At 44.8% G+C, this 21149-nt stretch overlaps 2 protein-coding genes across 3 annotated transcripts in view; one reads left to right on the top strand and one right to left on the bottom strand.

Moving 5' to 3' along the window:
* Positions 1–397: 397 nt before the first annotated feature.
* LOC141439513 (sorbitol dehydrogenase-like) lies at positions 398–8859 on the top strand. Of its 2 annotated transcripts, none has more exons than XM_074103800.1 (8): positions 398–573; positions 2242–2275; positions 4153–4286; positions 5318–5508; positions 6395–6579; positions 6825–7003; positions 7961–8082; positions 8382–8859. In XM_074103800.1, the coding sequence occupies exons 2-8, from the start codon at positions 2254–2256 to the stop codon at positions 8530–8532; spliced, it is 984 nt and encodes a 327-aa protein (XP_073959901.1). In that variant the 5' UTR covers positions 398–573; positions 2242–2253; the 3' UTR covers positions 8533–8859. The 2 variants fall into 2 exon arrangements, with proteins under 2 accessions (XP_073959901.1, XP_073959900.1); XM_074103799.1 differs by lacking the exon at positions 398–573 and adding an exon at positions 1414–1594.
* An 8-nt stretch (positions 8860–8867) lies between these two features.
* The window catches only part of LOC141440010 (uncharacterized), a 23322-nt gene continuing 11040 nt past the window's right edge, over positions 8868–21149 (bottom strand). Inside the window, exons 12-28 of the mRNA XM_074104468.1 lie at positions 20649–20854; positions 19180–19376; positions 18632–18981; positions 18357–18554; positions 18199–18306; positions 18041–18148; positions 17883–17990; positions 17725–17832; positions 17567–17674; positions 17409–17516; positions 17093–17365; positions 16263–16397; positions 14942–15109; positions 13645–13835; positions 12308–12485; positions 11158–11306; positions 8868–10411 (exon numbers count right to left, since the gene is read on the bottom strand). Of these exons, the coding sequence (XP_073960569.1) occupies positions 10311–10411; positions 11158–11306; positions 12308–12485; positions 13645–13835; positions 14942–15109; positions 16263–16397; positions 17093–17365; positions 17409–17516; positions 17567–17674; positions 17725–17832; positions 17883–17990; positions 18041–18148; positions 18199–18306; positions 18357–18554; positions 18632–18981; positions 19180–19376; positions 20649–20854 (2794 nt within the window). The 3' untranslated portion in view covers positions 8868–10310. The remainder of the gene's footprint in view (positions 10412–11157; positions 11307–12307; positions 12486–13644; positions 13836–14941; positions 15110–16262; positions 16398–17092; positions 17366–17408; positions 17517–17566; positions 17675–17724; positions 17833–17882; positions 17991–18040; positions 18149–18198; positions 18307–18356; positions 18555–18631; positions 18982–19179; positions 19377–20648; positions 20855–21149) is intronic.

Consider the following 21149-nt stretch of genomic DNA (forward strand, 5'->3'; position numbering starts at 1 on the left):
TTAAATCTGTTTGAAAAAAATCTGCTACACTGTGACCCACTCTCCATATTTAAAAAATATTCTATTATTATATTTAGCCTATATAATTCAATTTTTTGCTTCGGTATTTTCTTTTCTTTTCCTGTTAAACGCCGTACAGTGATAAGACGTAGTGCAATGATAATAATGGTGTAAAAATGCACCAAACGTTTCCTAATACGAATTATGAATGAAATTCAGCAGGGCTACTACGAAACTCAAAACTCGAAGTTCGTACCGTACCGTCCCTCTCGCTCTCGTATTAAATAGTATAAGTGTCAGAGGGACCGCACGACACGAACATCGAGTTTCGAGTTTCGTAGTAGCCCTGCAGGAGCATAGTTACCCAAACGCCGGTAACATGCTCCTAAATAAAAGTTGAAATATATATGAAACTACCGTGAGACTCACTCATATTAAATGATAGTGTATTGCTTACGCGAGCAGAGCGGTCGCGCGTAGTGTGCGTGTTGCGGCAGCCGCCGAGTCGCGTGCTCCTGAGAAGAAGGGCTACGATATAGCCCGAAACATGTCGAGCTAAACTCGGTTTAAGACGTGAGTTATCCGTTACAATATCATTTCGTTTGAAATATATATATTAAAACAACATTATGACGTAGTTAAGCAATCCAGCATGATAGTAGGGGTTATCTACTTTACTTAAATACATATATGAACATAACACAGCATAATAATTATCAAAATAAAATGAAGATTACGAATTTTGGAGCAAATATTGGAGCAAAGTAACCTCATTTTACGTAGGCGATGACTAGCCGTCCTCTAAATGGCATCTAGGCAATGTAGAGTTATCAGTGAAGTTGTCATTTCATTGTTGCGTAAGTTTTAACAATAAAAATTAAGTAAATAATGATATGACACTGAACTTCGTTTTAAGTTATTTACATGTAAAATATTTTGTGGTTCTTAAAAAATTTTTCATGGGCCACAATTTCGTTTGTATCCCGCGGGAACTTTGTACTCTCCCAAGATAATAGCGTCATGGATGAATATCCACGATCCCTTGACGCTCTCATAATGGCAAAGTGAGTAGAGCTCCACATAACTTTCCACGAAAGGTATGCATAAAGCATATTCAAATAAAAAAAATAGATAAAAGGAAGGAGTCTTCCCTAAGCAAGAAATGCGATTGTTTGCCCGACTGGCCGGAGACATTTAAGCCAGGGCCAAGGGCTACAACGAATTTATAATCTTAACGAAATTTAACGATTATTTAAATCAATTTTACATGGATTAGTTAGCTGGTTGAAAATTTACTACGCTCCGTATACCACTGAACTCTGAACACAGATCAAAACAGAATTAACTATGTTTACATTATGTAACTGATAAGATGGTATAAATTGTTATTGCTCTATCTTTTATTTACGTTATATAATAAGATCACTTGGGATCGAGCCAGTTTATCAAAGTGAATTGGAGAAGCAGGTCCAAATAAGGGAGTCCCTGAAGGTGGTACAACTTACATATAAGTAAACGGAAGTACTTTAAGATGAACGGTGTCACCGCGGTTAATCAAGCAGCTGTCTTGCATGGACCATACGATGTTAAGATTGTAAGTTTGTTGCGATAATTTTCTACGTTAAGTTATTTAGCTACGTAGTTTACGCAATTTAAGTATTATATACTCGACCAAGACGGCTTAAAACATAAAAGGCTATTTTCACTTACAATTCAATGAATGTGACCTGACTCTTTCTACATAGGTACTTATACTCTTTGACTGCTTCTGACCTTGCTTTTCTTCTGATGTAGAAACTTGCGTGAAAAAAGTAACTTACACGGTCAACTACTTCTACGAAAGGCTATATGTGTATGTAGACTGGGGATCAGTTTTTGAAACTACATTTGTGAATTATAATGGCGTAGGTAATCCTGTATACTGTATAGGTATTTAAGATACCTACCCATGGCAGACGCAAGTGTAAAATACTCGTAGTAGCTTAAGAGCGTTTATACCTGCTGAGCTGGCAACGTTGCATTTTTGTTAGTTTTTCTCGATTATTCCATAAAAATTGAATGAAAGTTAAAAATGTTGTCTGATAGAACACTTCTTAATACATAAGTTAATGTGTCTACTCCAATTATTATTCGTTATAGACTTTTATATTCTTTAAAAACGAATTAAACGGCTCAGCTCAGCAGGTATAAACGCTCTTAAGTATCCTACACCAGTTGATCATAAATAAATTTTGGTTTCAGGAAAATTGGCCCATGCCAGAGATAAACGACAATGGTATGTTACCGGTTAATTAGGTATTCAAAGAAGATGGGGACCCAAATTTTTAACGATTGTTTTCACGACTCCTAAATATGACAGAGTAGGTACCCAACAAACATTTAGTCGTATTTGTGTAAGTTATGCGACTCATAATGCTATAAACATCGTTTAGAAGTAAATTTAGCGTGTAATATGACTATGGATCTCTTATCATTATACAACTTGTAGTCGTATATAGAAATCGTATAAACTTTTATACGACTGTTTTATATCACCAATACACAACTTTTAGTCGTATAACTAGTGCTGTCGTCTTAATAACGTCTATATGACTTTTACACCGGTATTTATCGTATTAGAGCCGCGAAAACTACTATTACGTGACGATCGCGTAAGAGTAATATATTGCACTCTTATAAAATTTAGAGTCAATTTGTAGTCGTATATAGACATCGTATAGACTTCTATACGACCGTTTATATGACTGTTATACAACTTTTAGTCGTATAACTAGTGCTGTCGTCGTAATAACGTCTATATGACTTTTACACCGGTATTTATCGTATTAGAGCCGCGAAAACTACTATTACGTGAGGATCGCATAAGAGTAATATATTGCACTCTTATAAAATGTTGAGTCGATTTTTAGTCGTATATTGACATCGTATAGACTTCTATGCGACGTTTTATATGACATTTACACAACTTTTAGCGGTATAACCGGAGATGTTGTCTTAGTAAAGTCTATACGACTTTAACACCAACATTTATTGTGTAATAGTCATAAGAACTACTTTTACGTGACGATCGTGTAAAAGTCATAAATTGCACTCTTATACGATTCTAAGTTAATTTGTAGTCCAATATGAACATCGCATAAACTTCTATACGACTGTTTTACATGACTATTAAATCTGATATGGTTAAAAACTTATTGATGTCGATTATTATATTATTATCACGTAATATCATTTTTTTCTTCTTCACCAATAACACCAGTAAATCACGAGTTTAGTTATAATTTTCCTTTTTTATGTGAGACTACTTTCACCTAACCCTAATTTCGTTAAAATGGCTGACAAAAGAAAAGTTCACAGAATGCAAAGTCGTTTAGATATTGTATTACGGTTGTATCTTAAACCCTAAGACGTTTAAAGGTAATTATTAAAACGTTCATTAAGAACATTGAAAAGAATATAGCTTAATTTACAGAATTTATAAGGCGCGTTCATTATATTGAGAAGACTAGGACATATTACTCGATAGCGTTAATTCCCCAACAGATAAATGTACTTACTTAGTCGTACGTGAGTTTCGAAGATGTCACAAGAAGATAACTAAATATAAAAATGGCTGTTCTACTTTGCTATGATTAAAGTAATTGTCCGTCGCAGTTTTTAAGTTTGAATTTACTACATTTATCTGATAACTTTACAACAGAACCCATATTAAAGTCACGATAAACACTTTTATTCGATAAAATGCGGTAAAACAGCGGTAATAAACACCATAACTCCATGAACATTGGTCATGACACCATGTCTCACGATTTCTATACGACCACTACACGACTGATACAGTGACTTATAGGACTGCTACGTGACTATATTACGACATAGATTCGTATAAAATGGGCCTTTTCTCGGTCATATCGATGTGATAACGACGTGTTTACGACTAGCTTATACAACCAAAAGTCAAAATTGGCACGTTGTGGCCACCTGTAAAATGTTTGTTGGGTAAGCGATGAGAGCAAAAATATAGATGGTGATAATGATGCGAGCCAATACGGCCACAGTTCGGGATTTAAATATACCTATTTAAATTCTGCTTATTTGCACATTTCGGTCGCTCAAAGTTACTTTCTTAGCAAACTCGTGTACTACTTACAGAGGTGTTGATCAAGATCGCGTGCGTCGGTATTTGCGGGTCGGACGTAAAGCTGTGGTCGACGGGCAAGTGCGGCTTCGACGTGCTGACGGAGCCGATCGTCATCGGCCACGAGGGCGCCGGCACCGTCGTCAAGGTACCAGGGGGGCAGGACTCACGTGAGAGTTGACCGTAAGGCTGGCGCTAAGAGCTTATGGTGTCGATTCCTTTTTCTAGCCGCGCATTTCCTACAAACTTTAAACAAACAATCAGACACGTTTTAAACTCAACCAGAGTTAATTCGTAGAGCAATACAACAGTTCACCATGCTACCAGATATCTAACATCTGGAGGACGAACTCGATTGTGGTGGTGATGGTAGTTGGGTTTGTGTGTTTTCTTTCAGCGTGGAGGTGGAGGAGCTTCATGGAACACAGAATTGTTGCATCTATAGACTAGTTAAGTAATCCTAAGGTAGCGGGTGAGCAAAATAATTATTTTAGTTCATTGATATGGACCACTGCAAAGTAACGCCCCTGATGTTTGTAACCTGCATTGGGTATTTTGTATTTATTTTTGTACAATAATAGTAGATTATTGTCGTGGCCTGATACCGGCCATTAGACTTGGCTGTATACGACTTGTGTCCATGGAATTTTTAACTTTTTTTAAAAATTGTGGCTGATTGCAGGCGCGCTAATTCATTATTGTCGAGCTAGCGCGCCTGCAATCTTTTCAACTTTTTAATTTTTCGCTGACCATCAACTATGCACTTTACCTTCCGATATGTAAAGAATAATGTCAACTTTTACGGACATTTCTGAGAAAAGAGTTTTACTACTTATCTACTATTAAGTACATAATTAATAAATAAATAAATAAATAAATAAATATCATGGGACATTTGACACAATTGACCTAGTCCCAAACTAAGCAAAGTTTGTACTATGGATACTAGGCAACGGATAAACATACTTATATAGATAAATACATACTTAAATACATATTAAACATCCAAGACCCGAGAACAAACATTCGTGTTATTCACACAAATATCTGCCCCGGCCGGGATTCGAACCCGGGACCTCAAACTTCGTAGTCAGGTTCTCTAACCACTTAGCCATCCGTCGTCAATGTCTTCATATTTAGTCAATAATTAACTAAATATGAAGGCAGTCGCTTCTGTAGGTCGGTTCAAACGTGTCGAGCCTGTCGGTGGGCGACCGCGTGGCCATCGAGCCGACGCAGCCGTGCCGCACGTGCGCGCTGTGCCGCGCCGGCCGCTACAACCTGTGCCCGAGCCCGCACTACTGCTCTTCGCTCGGCGCTGATGGCAACCTCGCTACCTACTACAAGCACGTGCCGGATTATTGCCACAAGTGAGTAGCTACCGCTAGGAAACTTCCCGTCTCTCAATTTAAGAGCTGGTCTAGCAGCTGCTGCGGCGAAAAACACATTCCTAGCAACGTTTTTTTTAAACTGGTGTACTTTAGGACTGTTATAATATAAAAGTAATTTTACCTAACTTATAAGCTTCTACAGGATGGTCCTGAAAAGGTAGTTTAGTTTTAGAAAAAAAAATGTTTGTCTGTATGAAACAGTTGGGAAAAATATTTTAGCACAAAAGCCAGAATCCTGTTCAGCTATTGGCACAGAATAATTATTCATCTTTTAAGTAATAAATCTCACAATTATAACGAACTAGCCGTTACCTGCGACTCTGTCCGCGCAGTATTCTGCGTTATCGCTATCCCGCGGTCCTTCTCCGAGACTCTCTATGTATACCAAATTTCATCTAAATCGGTTGAGCTGTTTAGACGTGATTGAGTAACAAACATCCAAACCTACAAACATCCATGATCTTCACAAACTTTCACATTAATAATATTAGTAGGATTGAATAATTCATATTTAAAAATATTTATTTCGGATATATCACATCATCCATAGGTTCATAATACCTACTAGGTTAGATACCACATTTTAGCGTACGTTGCTGCAGCTTATTGAAAAATCTTGTTGGTTTTTTGGTAGGAGTTTTAAATAGGTAATACGTAATAAAATAACACGACAAATGCGTTATTAAAATAAGAGCGCGCGTGTTACGCGGCCGTTCCGAGGCAGTGCGAGGCAACCGCTGAATAGACCACTCCGTAGTGGTGACGGGTATCTACTTGTAGCGGAAAACGTAATCGTGGAGTGAGCCGCGCCTGCTACTTTATTGGTGAGCTCTGATGATCATTACAGCATAATGTTTGTGTTCAGAATGCCGGCGCACTTGTCGATGGAGGAGGGCGCGGCCGTGCAGCCGCTCGCCATCGCGATCCACGCGTGCAACCGCGCGGCCGTGCGGCTGGGCGCGCGCGTCGCCATCTTCGGCGCGGGGCCCGTCGGCGTGCTCTGCGCTATGGCCGCCCGCGCCATGGGCGCACACAAGATCCTCATCACTGGTTAGATTACTTCACTTCTAGAACACCTATCATGATTTTTCTAGGCACGGCAAATTTTCAACAATTTTTGATCCTTCTAATATTATAAATGCGAAAGTTTGTCAGTCGTACATATAATACACGTCTAAAACAAATAATAAATAGTAGGATACACATATAAATAAACTATGTTATAGCTAGTTATCACAAGATAACAGACAGATAACATGAACAGAAATTCTACTATACCTTGGCTATAATTACAGACATAACTAACTCCCGCCTCGAGACCGCAAAGGCTCTGGGCGCGGACTACACGCTCCTCGTCAGCAAACAACTCTCGGAGGAGCAGGCTGCAGACAGGATTACTGAGCTCCTGGGCGGCAGACCCGACGTCAGCATCGACGCCTGTGCCTTCCCGGAAGCCACCAGGACTGCTATGATGGTAAATACACAGGCCCCTCTTCCCCATGGGCACACTGGGCACGTGCCCAGGGCCCCGCGATCCATTGGGGCCCTCTAGTTCCTACTCCATTACTAAACGATAACCGAGAGCTACTCCACTCTCGCCTGAAAATCAAGCTTAGGTGCCGAATGCAGTATGTTGTGCCCAGGGCCTCTAACAGGTGAAAGACGGCCCTGTAAATACAGTATCTCTAATAGCGTGTCTCTATCGCCAGCTACCTACGAAAAAACTTCTGTTCGCCACTGGGGTTCGCCAACAATTCGAGCCGACCACTAAGTACCACTCTGTCAAACTGACATGAGCTGCTATGGGTGTGTAGATGAAAAACAGGGTCGGTATTTCCATGTCGGTATTATCCGAGCCGGTAAAGAGTGTCACTTGTCAAAACGATCGAGTCAAAGCCACATAAATTCTTTTTCAATGTTTTTTAGGGATTCGCGCTGTCATCGTTCATCCACCTACCTCTCATACCTGAATTTTTTTACCGTACAACGGCAAAACCTACGACACTAAGTTGTCCTCCAGTGGACAAAGCCATATTTTTCTAAAAAAAACCAACCTAATTTTTTATTTGGACTATGGAACAACCCGTAACCGACCGGACGTCGTAATTTAGCGGTAAAGAAAACTCCTTCACTTTTTAAAATTAATTGATTTGATAAAAAAAGTTTCAAGCGTTTCTAAAATTATCATCCATTCCCCATTGCTACATATATCCATGCAAAATAACGGCTTTCTAGCACTATATATCTCTCTTCTTTCACTTCTTTCTAGCACTATGTATGTCTCTAAGCTAAGCCACGGACGGACCCCGTATTCATGGTAAACAAACATGGCGAACTATGGGGCTTCCGTTTTTGCCATTTTAGGTACAGACCCTAAAAATGTAGCAAAAAACCTTGACTTTCATAAGTTTGATGTGTGCGAGTATGTCAGGTGACGGCGACGGGCGGCGTGCTGCTGGTGGTGGGGATCGGCGCGGGCCGCGTGGACGTCCCGCTGGCCAGCACGCTGCTGCGAGAGGTGGACATACGAGGCTCTTACCGCATCGTCAACACGTGAGTGCTCCCAACAGAATAGCCACTACCCGTTTAATTATTTATTCAAGACACTTTCATTGCTAAATCATTATAATACTTTTTTCCATACATTTTTCTTAAGAGCAGAGCTCTGCTAACACTGGATATTCATATATAGATACCAAAAAATTTGTACGGAGCCCTACGTACGCAAATCGACTCGCACTTGGCCGTTTTTTTGTCAATTAAAATAATTCAAACTTGGGTTGAAATGAAACTCAGATACCATATTTCAGCGCTGCCACACACCTTTAACCATGTATTCCCATACACCGCAGGTACCCAGCGGCCATTTCGGCCGTGGCCAGTGGTGCCATCGACCTGAAGAAGTTCATAACGCACCACATGCCGCTGGCGCGCACGCAGGAGGCTCTCCGGCTGGCCCAGAGCGGGGACGCCATGAAAGTCATCATACACCTGCCCGAATAAACTTGGGAAATGGATGACACAAGCCTTATTTACAGGGAGCCAGCGAGAAATATCATGCGAGTTGCGGTACATACATAGCCGACGCTAATTTGATAGGATGTACATTCACTAGCTGTTGCCTGCGGCATCGCTCGTATTTTTTATTACTATATTTAATTTATGTGATGTCATTCAAGAACTGTACACTTTTTAGGGATAGAAGTTCTCGCATGATATTTTACGCACTCTGCCTTAAATGACTGGAATAAAATAAGAAAATGAACTCTTGTTATTTGTTAGAAAAAAATAAAAATCCAAATCTTTTTCCGGGCAGTCATGTACAAAAGTAAACCAAATTTGAAAATAAAAAGTATTTATTTAACCATATTTACATGCTTAATAATACTGACATTTCAAATTATTTCGGTGGATATATAAAATTAAAAACAAACATTGGATTTAATCACATTTCGATAATCATTTTAATATTTACGTCAACGGCACAAAGTTCAATTACTTGTAAATGTCACTTCACATTTCGTTGGGTAGTATTAGCAATAGACACTATCTCTAGGTCTCACTATTAGTATAACCTCAGCAGGCCGGATTGTCTAACGCGCTTGGTCTCGTGACCGCTTTCACCATCTCTTTCTATCCTCATCCTATAACGTGGGACGGAAAGAAGTGGTCTAAACGATGGTGAGCCCAATGCGTTAAACAATAAGGCTTCTGGTTGATTCAATCAGCGGCGGTTCTAGCCCTTGATCAATACAAGAGTAGAGCGAGATTGTCTACACCGCTTCCGCGCTCAAAAGGCGCTATCATAATTTTATTTTGCACTGAAAACTGGCACCCCTTCCCACCTGGCACCCACAGCGACCACTACCTCTTCCTCTACCCCAGGGCCGGCGCCGGGTTCAACTGACAGTTGTTAATAGTATAGTATCAATTAGTCTTAAAAGCAACTGGTCTAAGAAGCAACCGGTCTGACTAGCAAGAGTCTAAGAAGCAATAATTTGGTCTAAAAAGCTACTGGTCCTAACCTGGTTTTGTCGAAAACTTGAAAAAAAACGTAGCTTAGGTTAAGTTAAAGTTGTATCAAAGCGAGAAGCGTCTCAGCCACGCGGAATAGAAGCTCCGCTCCGTCGACTTTGAGTCAAAGATTTTAGACCACTTGTTACTTAGACCAATTGCAAACTTAGGCCATATGATTTTAACCCAACTTTCGACCCGGCCACAACAACGCTCGAGTGAGGAGCGTTTTCTTTCCATTGCGTGTGCTGCCAGGCAACCACTGTAACAAGCATCTCGGAGACGTCTCGGCCGCGCAATGAACAGTGAAAACAGTCGTGCCACCCGAGCGTAGTCGTGTTCGGACAGTTAATAGTGTGCCAGTGTCATCTTTGTTCATAAAACATATTCAAACGTACGCTGCTGCCGCAGCCCTAATATCCAGTCATAAATCTGGTCGTTGCGGTCCACAAATAGTGCTACATCTGCTACATTCGAATGAATCACATCGCCAGGCAGTCGCACAAGGCACCTATTATCGCTGATGGGTTAACTGTCAAAAACAGTTGCCATGCGAGGTCGCTAGGAATATAGTCCACTAGAAAGAGATCGATACGGCCAGTTACAGAAATATGTATATTTGACTTCATTGCTGGTCAAATAATTCTAAGTGTGAAAATCGCTAAATTAAATTATAGTCAGTAGTTTTAAAGTGATTAAAACCGGGTTAATTTTTTTTTTTACTTTGGCTGTACCAATCTTTTGTGGTTGACTGTGCCAGGATAATTCTACAGCAGATTAAGTTTGGACGGGTTGAAGACGCCAGGCCTCGTGTTGAGTACCGCGGTGTTGGCTCGCGGCACGGGCATGCTCCCCAGTTTATTTCCCGCTGAAAAAAAAACATCCTTTTAGTATTCGTTTCTCGATTAATAACACAGTTACGAGTAGCATTTTGATTATTTAGTGTATTCAGGGGCTGTTTGCAACACATCTGTAACATAAAATTTATCATTGTGTGGTGAAACAGACCTTAAACATAGTAGTAGGTAGTAGTAATAGGTAGTAGTATTAGTTGGTACTTATGATCAGCATGAAGGAATCACTGGTTTTTATTTTTAAAATAATAAAACCTTAAACTCTTTGTGGTACTGCGTGTATCGACCGACGAAAGCCAAGAGAGCGTTGCCACATAAAAATATTATAAAATAAACATTAATGTTGCAATCATTAAAATGGGTTTCAACACAGCGTGTTTCGTTGCCATGCCACTTCTTGTTTTTTTCAATTGGGCGTTTTTCCATTAGCCGGCCCGGTGCCCGTGCCGGTGAGGGGGAAGCAAAAATGTATGAAAATGTATGGTTCGCTTTTTCACTTATCGGCGCCTGCGCCGGCCCGGCGTTAAATCCCGCCGGCGCCGTCGCCGCCGTCGGGGTAGCAAGCTTCCCACTCGGGGCCGGCCCGGCAAAACTGCATGTTGTATATGAATTGTGCTTAAGTCCGTGTCAGTACTGTACCACTCACCGGGCGTAAACTGGCATCAATGCCGGTGCCGGGGCGGCTAATGGAAAAACAGCCATTCCGTGGCGTGGTCATGTCAGCTGATCACGTCGGTCGGCATAGTGGTTAGACACTTACCAGAGGACTTCCAGGCGGGAGCGGGCTTGGCGGCGCCGGCGCTGGTGCTGGCGCGGGCGGGCGCGGTGCGGGCGCCGCGTGCGCGCGCCGCGAAGGCACCGCGGGCCGCCTTGCTCTTCGCCGCAGACGCCGTGCGTTTGCGCTTAAACCTAATAAATAGCCATTAATCAATCTACATATTATAAACTCATCGTGGCGAGTTGTCGTTTATTGTGTCGTTCTAAGGAGAAGCCTTTGTTCAGCAGTGGACGTCTTCCGGCTGATGATGATGATAAAATTGTTTGTCCTGACTGATTCATCCTCGCCCACCCGAAACTAGTGGAGTCAGAAACTTGAAATTTGGCAGACATTTCAAGGGTCATGGAGATCCTCTAAAAAGGGATTTTTTGAAATTCGACTCCTAGGGGAATTAAATAGAGGCCATGATCAATATATTCAACCACCATTCACATGTTACGAAAATCTAAGGACTTGACTTCTCTATACAAAAAAATAAAATAAAAAACATTCGTATTGTTTTTAGACAATCTCAATAGCAATTTTGCGACCACACACGACATGTGGCAATGATGACAGGGATAGTTGATAGACATATTATTAGTCTTTTTTTCGTACGCACACACGTGGTAACACATGGGAAAAGGCGATTGAAACAAGTATGGGCTAATATTCATAAAAAAATCTTCTTTAAGGCTTTTTACAGATCTCTCGAAAGCGTTTGATTGCGTATCACATAAACATTAGTGGGACAGCTGGAACATGTTAGAATCCGCGGTACGGTCTTCAAAATTAATCCAAACATATCTCATAAACAGACTTCAAGCAACAATAATGGACACATATCTCAAGCTATGGTAAAAATCTACAGGGGGTACCACAGGGAAGCGTTTGGGGATCTCAATGAGTTTCCTCTTATTGTTGATCACTCGTGTGTTATGTTCGCTTATGATGCAACTATATTTTGACATTACTAATGAGATACATAGTACATTAACAATTGCAATCAATCCCCTACCGCGTCTGCTATTTTTAGTACTAGGATATCTCACATCACCATTTTTTGTTATGCAATAGATACTTTTTTACTTCAGCCCCTAGATTCCTGTCAATTGTTAGTCACACGTCTGTCACAGAAGTCCCCATCAGTCACCTCTTCCTAATCCCCCTGGTGTAGGTGGTGCCGCGTCCTCTGCCGGTGGAGCTGGAGGTGGTGGTGCGGGCGTTCCTCGCGAGGCTGTTCCAGTCGGTCTCCGAGTCCGTGCCGTCGTCGAAGTCGTCCTCAGGCGGCTTCTCTTGCTCCAACTCGTCTTGGTATTGCATGAGGAGGCCTGTGTAGCAAAAAAAATATTTTTCATTTATTATGCTTGTAAATGACTTTATGCTGTCTTCTAGGTGATAGAGAAAAATCTCAGTCCAAGACCAAGGAAATCTGGCGTCAACACCCACAAACATTAAAAGTTTGTAAAATAAAGTTTTATATTACTAAATCAATAAAACTAGGCAGTTTTAATAATTCACGATGAAAAATAAAAGGTCCTAATCGAACAACCACTCTGTTAAGAGTGTAGCAACTTAGAAGGAGAGAGAAAGTATCTTTTCTCTAGCAAGAATAAAAAAGTAAGAGAGACATCGAAGTAACTCACTTTTAACCCTCTTTTGCTAAATAAGTTGGAATTAAAAACACTAGTCACGTACTTTAAAAAAATGACATGTTTTGTCTTATTTTATTCGGAAAACCAACAGTTTAAATAACTATTACAGGTTATTATTATTAAATAAAGTTTATTTAAAATATTCACACCGTTTTAGTGTGTTCAAATGATTATCTTAATTCTTGATTATCTTTGAAACAGTAAGAGTTACACTACTAGTGTCTTGGAGAAATTAACTTCGTTTGACATGTTCAATGTTCCCTTAAAATTAACGAAAATCAAACATAACAGTGTATAATCGTAACTAAGGCTACGTACTCTCTATGCGGCTAATCGTGCGGTTTGAGCGCGCGTCTCTTTCTCAAGCGATACTTTGAAGAGCGACGGCACGATAAAGCCGCGCGGCTAACAGCATAGTGCGTACATCAGGTGAGATAGGGGTCAATCACGGCCAGTTTTATGTAAAAAAAAAAACCGGCCAAGAGCGTGTCGGACACGCTCAAGATAGGGTTCCGTAGCCATTACGAAAAGGTACTATTTACTCTTAAACTACTAATAATTCTTAAGCAATCTTAGCCGTTATAATTTTATTTGTTAATTTGATACTTATACTTACAACCATCCTGATTTTTTTCAGGAGGTACCCTAAAAAAAATTTTTTTATTTTACCTCTTTGTCGGCGTGACTGATATGTATATTCATGCCAAATTACAGCTTCCTAGTACTAACCATTTCTGAGCTTAGCCGCGGACCGACAGACAGGCGGATAGACACGGCGAAACTATAAGGGTTCCTAGTTGACTACGGAACCCTAAAAACGTAGCCTAAGACTCACCCATCTTTTCCACAGCATAAGCGCTAGTGATCTTGAGCAGCTCGGCGCCGTACTTGTCATAGTTGGCGCGTGTCACGTGCGGCAGCGACAGCATGTCGTCGGGCGTCTCCGGCAGACGGGCCGACATCGCCTTCAGCCCGGCCAGCGGCATCACCGCGATCAGCGACGTGCCGCGGGCCTCCGCCATCTCCCTGCGAGGGGGAATCACAAGTGTGAGCTCTTGTTGAAACAATTTTTCATCACACTTGCTCGTAAACAGTGTCGTAACATGCAGGCTACTTGGCTGCAAACCCCCAAATAAAACCCTCGACCTTAATGTGCTTGTCATGAAACCCGTGGTCGGTAAATGAGTCATTGGCCGTACTAATTTTCTTGTCATGAAGCCCAAGGTCGGTGAATGAGTTTGTTACTGCATGGCAGAGCGCAATCAGCGGTATCGGCAATTTTTGAAAAAATATTACTTTTTCTTTTACAAATATACAATTTTACTCGCAAATATGATTAAAAACATTGTATGTCGCACGGGCGGTACTAGAATTACGAATATCGACTCATTAAAGCCTCTTCTAATAGACTCTCGTTCGTAATTCCTTATTTACCGCCCTTAAGACACACAATGTACTATTTCATCAACCTTGCTCGTAAACAGTGTCGTAACATGCAGGCTACCTTGCTTGCAACCCCCCAAACAAAACCCTCGACCTTAATGTGCTTGTAATGAAACCCGTGGTCGGTAAATGAGTCATTGCGCGTCAAATTTTCTTGTCATGAAGCCCAAGGTCGGTAAATGAGTCAATGCTCGTACTGGTGGTGCTGCGCGCGCTGCTGCAGGACCACACACACACGAGCTGAGGGAGGGGGAGGGGGAGGGCGGCGCTGCCAAGAGCGCAGCCTAAGGTATCGCCAATATTTGGAAGAATTATATTTTTTCTTTTAGAACTATAATATTTTTCTCGCAAATGTGATGAAAAACATTGTATGTCGCACGGGCGGTACTAGAATTACGAACATCGACTCATTAAAGCCCTCAGTCTTCGACTTCGGGCTTCTAATAGACTCTCGTTCGTAATTCCTTATTTACCGCCTTCAAGACACAATGTACTATTGTAACTTTGATATGATTTCTATATAGTTGACTGTACACAATAAGTTCCAGGTTTATGTTATGAATGTAAAATTTATTTTGTTTGTTTTTATGTTACTTTATAATTTTAGTTTCAAGAATATGTCCGTATGTAAACTATCTCGACATGGACTTGGCCCCAAAACAAAATTTATTTTTGGTTAGCGGCATTACCTGCAAGCCTCCACGAGGTCGGCGTAGCAGCGCTCCTCAATCCTCTTGAGTAACGCGTTGATGGGCGTGTCCGGTTTGGCGCCGGCGCTGTCGGCCGCGGGCGCCGTCAACTTGGCCTTCTTTTCTACCTTCATCGGGAACACCACGCGGATGCCGCCTGACATTAGTCTGGAAAACAGTCGTTGTGGATACAGCTTAGGAGCTTTCTAGGAGTTTTTATTTATTTTAGGGCATGTTTGAGAAAAGCACTATACAAGCCTCGGCGTGAAAGAACATGCCAGCCTCGTATACCTATCCTCTATACATACTCGGCCTGCAAGCCTTTCTTTCCCGGCCTCTGCAGTAATGTACTATTCCCTACTTAAAGCAGCACTTTGAAATATTATTATCATCCACATTGGTACACCAGCCTGTTGTTTTAAACCATTTATTTTTCCCTTTTTTTTAGTAATTGTTTGTTGTAATTTATTTATTTCTTGATTAAGCTCGGTTCACATTTATCTGCTGTGTTGTGTCGTGATGCTCTCTGTCTCTCCTCTCTTTATGCTTGTGATGCGACACAACACAAGCCGTCAAAACACACTACATCAGATAAATATGAGAGGTGTATGAAACCGATACCGTTCTGATGCGTCACGACAGATAAATGTGAACCGGGCTTTAGGTACTTATAATTTAATTTAATCTAAATTTGTTTCCTATTTTATTTACGTGAAGGTACGTGGTTTATTTATGTAGTAGTAGTTAGTGTGCATCGTTCCATGAGTCACACACGGTTCTGGCGGTAAATCAGCGCTGCCGGCGATTAAGAGTCAGCGACCGTTTCGCTTTTGCCTTTTTGGGGACACACAAAATTGTGTTTATGTACTATTTTCATGACTGTGTCTTTATGTGTTTTTGTGTAAATTTTATTGTATTAGTGTTAGTGAATAAATGTTTATCTCTTTCTTTCTTTCATACAGTCCCCTGATTTAATACACACTGTCACAGCGGAGCGTGCAAAAATACCTGACACGTCCTATATCATCCCAGCCCATATACGTCCCTCTGTTGGGCACAGACCTCCTCTCAGAACGAGAGGGCTGGGGCCGTAGTTGCCACGCGGGCCCAGTGCGGATTGGGAACTTCACGCACACCATTGAATTGCTTCGCAGGTTTGTGCTGGTCACTGTCACTCATGAATTACAAAAAACTCAGAAGTGCGAACTGGGGTTTGAAGCCACGATCCAGAGGGAGGCCTGTGCCCAGCAGTGGGACGTATATAGACTGGGATGAGGATGATGATATTGTTAGAAGGATAGCGGCGTAGCGAAGCACTGACTTGTCGACGTGCGGGCCGAGCGTGACGTAGGCGCTGGCGATATCGTTGTTGACGACGAGTTTCTCTGCCAGCAGGGAGCGCACCACCATCTGCCGCAACAGCCGCAGCGGGTCGCCGCGCTGCCACGACTTGCATCTGACAACATGTTCTAATACAATCAGTACCTGCGTTATTAATGTCTGCAGAATGTATGTTGGACGGACACATCATGTCCGCCAAGGCGTTCAACGTGTTAGAAAAAACTTACGCACGCTGCGATCAAAATCGGACAGTTGAGTTTGACTGTACGGGATTTTTCTATGGTCCTCTCATTTTACTCATTAAATTAGCGAAGCGAGCAATAAAAAATACATAAATAAATATCATGAGATACTTGACACCAATTGACCTAGTCACAAACTAAGCAAAGCGTACTATGGATACCAGGCAACGGATAAACATATTTATATAGATAAATGCATACTTAAATACACATCAAACATCCAAGACCCGAGAACAAACATTCGTATTATTCATACAAATATCTGCACCGGCCGGGAATCGAACCCGGGACCTCAAGCTTTCTCTAACCACTTGGCCATCTGGTTGTTGGAATAATGTATTTTACATATATTATAATTGTACTCCTAGGTAGGGAAGTTTATTTTTAAAAATCCAAAAGCTTAGTTAGGGCGATTCCCATGTTTTATGATCTCTCTCTCTCTCTCTCCCTACCCCTCTCTCCCGCGCAGCGCGTCGGCCACGTGCAGCAGCGTGAAGGACGCGCGCCCCTTGTCGCGGCTGTCCGCACTATCTCCCTCCCTCCTGCCCCCTCTCTGTCCCGCACTGACCGTCCGTGCATGGCGCTCCTCTGCAGCTGCTGCAGCCGCTGCTGCATGGAGCCGCGCAGCGCGTCGGCCACGTGCAGCAGCGTGAAGGACGCGCGCCCCGCGTCGCGGCTGTCCGCACTATCTCCCTCCCTCCTGCCCCCTCTCTGTCCCGCACTGACCGTCCGTGCATGGCGCTCCTCTGCAGCTGCTGCAGCCGCTGCTGCATGGAGCCGCGCAGCGCGTCGGCCACGTGCAGCAGCGTGAAGGACGCGCGCCCCGCGTCGCGGCTGTCCGCACTATCTCCCTCCCTCCTGCCCCCTCTCTGTCCCGCACTGACCGTCCGTGCATGGCGCTCCTCTGCAGCTGCTGCAGCCGCTGCTGCATGGAGCCGCGCAGCGCGTCGGCCACGTGCAGCAGCGTGAAGGACGCGCGCCCCGCGTCGCGGCTGTCCGCACTATCTCCCTCCCTCCTGCCCCCTCTCTGTCCCGCACTGACCGTCCGTGCATGGCGCTCCTCTGCAGCTGCTGCAGCCGCTGCTGCATGGAGCCGCGCAGCGCGTCGGCCACGTGCAGCAGCGTGAAGGACGCGCGCCCCTTGTCGCGGCTGTCCGCACTATCTCCCTCCCTCCTGCCCCCTCTCTGTCCCGCACTGACCGTCCGTGCATGGCGCTCCTCTGCAGCTGCTGCAGCCGCTGCTGCATGGAGCCGCGCAGCGCGTCGGCCACGTGCAGCAGCGTGAAGGACGCGCGCCCCGCGTCGCGGCTGTCCGCACTATCTCCCTCCCTCCTGCCCCCTCTCTGTCCCGCACTGACCGTCCGTGCATGGCGCTCCTCTGCAGCTGCTGCAGCCGCTGCTGCATGGAGCCGCGCAGCGCGTCGGCCACGTGCAGCAGCGTGAAGGACGCGCGCCCCGCGTCGCGGCTGTCCGCACTATCTCCCTCCCTCCTGCCCCCTCTCTGTCCCGCACTGACCGTCCGTGCATGGCGCTCCTCTGCAGCTGCTGCAGCCGCTGCTGCATGGAGCCGCGCAGCGCGTCGGCCACGTGCAGCAGCGTGAAGGACGCGCGCCCCGCGTCGCGGCTGTCCGCACTATCTCCCTCCCTCCTGCCCCCTCTCTGTCCCGCACTGACCGTCCGTGCATGGCGCTCCTCTGCAGCTGCTGCAGCCGCTGCTGCATGGAGCCGCGCAGCGCGTCGGCCACGTGCAGCAGCGTGAAGGACGCGCGCCCCGCGTCGCGGCTGTCCGCACTATCTCCCTCCCTCCTGCCCCCTCTCTGTCCCGCACTGACCGTCCGTGCATGGCGCTCCTCTGCAGCTGCTGCAGCCGCTGCTGCATGGAGCCGCGCAGCGCGTCGGCCACGTGCAGCAGCGTGAAGGACGCGCGCCCCGCGTCGCGGCTGTCCGCACTATCTCCCTCCCTCCTGCCCCTCTCTGTCCCGCACTGACCGTCCGTGCATGGCGCTCCTCTGCAGCTGCTGCAGCCGCTGCTGCATGGAGCCGCGCAGCGCGTCGGCCACGTGCAGCAGCGTGAAGGACGCGCGCCCCTTGTCGCGGCTGTCCGCACTATCTCCCTCCCTCCTGCCCCCTCTCTGTCCCGCACTGACCGTCCGTGCATGGCGCTCCTCTGCAGCTGCTGCAGCCGCTGCTGCATGGAGCCGCGCAGCGCGTCGGCCACGTGCAGCAGCGTGAAGGACGCGCGCCCCGCGTCGCGGCTGTCCGCACTATCTCCCTCCCTCCTGCCCCCTCTCTGTCCCGCACTGACCGTCCGTGCATGGCGCTCCTCTGCAGCTGCTGCAGCCGCTGCTGCATGGAGCCGCGCAGCGCGTCGGCCACGTGCAGCAGCGTGAAGGACGCGCGCCCCGCGTCGCGGATGCACCGCACTATCAGCTTGCACTCCTCCGTCACGTCCACCGGCTGCGACAAAGACAACGGTCTTGAATTAATAGTACTTGAAGTAGTAGTAAGGGCGTTAAATAAGGAATTACGAACGAGAGTCTATTACAAATATGCGAACCCCTTCATGTATGTACGAGTCCAACTCGCACTTGAGCGATTTTATTGTAGTTTAGTTCGACAATCTCGAGTAGCTAGTAGGTGTGATGGGAGCGTTACCTTGTAGTCGTTTTCCTGTAGGCAGTTGTCGCAGGCGGCGGCGCGGTGCGCGGCGCAGTGCGCGCGGCTGAAGCGCTCCCCGAGGTAGCCCAGCACCTGCGCGCGCCGGCACTCCGTCACGCTCTCGCACACCTCCACCATGCGCAGCAGGTTCTCCACGTGGACGCGCTTCGCCTCCGCCGTCGCGTTGCGCTCCACTGTTCACACGGCCAACGTTAACACCGTTTAGACAGTTGTCTCACTCTCAGCGCCAGCGAGGAAACGATTGGCTATCGACTATTTTCTCGCTCAAGAAACGAACAAAAGATATAAGATCCTGTGTGAGTAAGAGAGACACATATATTAATAGTTGATCGCTGGCTGTTCACACTGTCGGCGAGAACTCGCTCTTACATCTTTTGTCACAGCGACAAGAGCTATAAAACTCGCTGAGCTATACTACTCGATCAGCGATGTCAGCTTGGCGGCCGCCCTGCACGAGCGAGTCGAGTGGAGCGAGTAATCGCCCGTCGCACTCGAGCACTCGCTTACAGCCAGCGACAAAACTACACCCGCTTCTCGCTGCTCACCCACTCGTTTCTAGTTACTCGCTCTACTCGCTTCTCGCTCATCGTCGGCGGTGGGACAAGTGCCTTACTCGTATATCTGCTGAGCTGGCAACCTTGCGTTTTTGTTACTTTTCTCGATTATTCCATAAACATTTAATGAATATTAAAAATGTGGTCTGATAGACCTCTTCTTAATATATAAGTTAATGTGTCTCCTCTAATAATTATTTGTGATAGGCTTTTATATTGTGTAAAAACGAAGTAATGTTTATTGACGGTTTTTAAAGAAAATAAAAGTCTATGACGAATAATTATTGGAGTAGACACATTAACTTACATATTAAGAAAAGTTCTATCAGACCACATTTATAATTTTCATTAAATTTTTATGGAATAATCGAGAAAACCAACAAAAATGCAATGTTGCCAGCTCAGCAGGTATAAACGCTCTTAATAAGCTAAAGACAAAGCCGTGTTGAACCTATCGAGGGCTTTGCCCGCTTTAGGGTAAGGCTACGTTTCTACCAGAGATCTCCGAGGATGTGTTGCGAGGAACGTATTTTTCATGAGCCAAAAGAAACGCTTCATTTACCTATTCTCGCACACCACATCTCTAGTGGAATCAGCTGAGGGAAACAATACAACGCATGAACGCATTCCTGTTGTACTACAGTTTTAAATTCGAAAGTAAAAGAAGAAGCCTCGAGGCAAACTTTGAGCTTTTAGAAAATAACGAAAATCTGGCTCTTAGCAAGTGTCACAAGGATTTTCGTAAAATTACTACCATTAAAAATCACCTGAATCGACAGGCATACACTTATCATCTAGGTAAGCAGGATTCGAAAGGTTGGACAAAAAAAATTCATTCCACATCAAAAGTACCAGGACACCAGCACCCAAAAGAAGATCTTTTCTACTCACTGTCCAGCAGGCGGCGATAGCGCACGACGTCACTGTACGAGTAATAGAGCAGGCACGTGGCCAGTTCGCCGTCGCGGCCGGCGCGCCCGGCCTCTTGGTAGTATCCTTCCACCGACTTCGGCATGCTGTGGTGTATGACGTAGCGGACGTCCGCTTTGTCCACGCCCATGCCGAACGCGATCGTCGCGCATATCTGCGGGAGAGCTCTTTATGAATTATGTGTGCCTGGTACTTTAGGGATAGTCGGCAGAGTTGATTTAAAATCTAGTGCGGTTGAGTGGACGTAGACCGCTGGTCGTCCCAAATGCTGCTGGAGAAACGTGGTCCGGAGAAACCTTTTGGATCTCAAGGTCAAAGGCTGGCAAGAGCAGGCCCAAGATCGTAAAGCATGGCATAGTCTTGTTTGGAGGCCAAGACCAACTTCGGGGTACTTTAATACTCGTAATCTAATCAGTATGTTTTCTCGTCATTCGGAAAGTAGTGAGGGTTGCTTCCTATTTA

The sequence above is a fragment of the Choristoneura fumiferana genome, chromosome 21, assembly GCF_025370935.1.
Source record: "Choristoneura fumiferana chromosome 21, NRCan_CFum_1, whole genome shotgun sequence".
NCBI lineage: Eukaryota > Metazoa > Arthropoda > Insecta > Lepidoptera > Tortricidae > Choristoneura > Choristoneura fumiferana.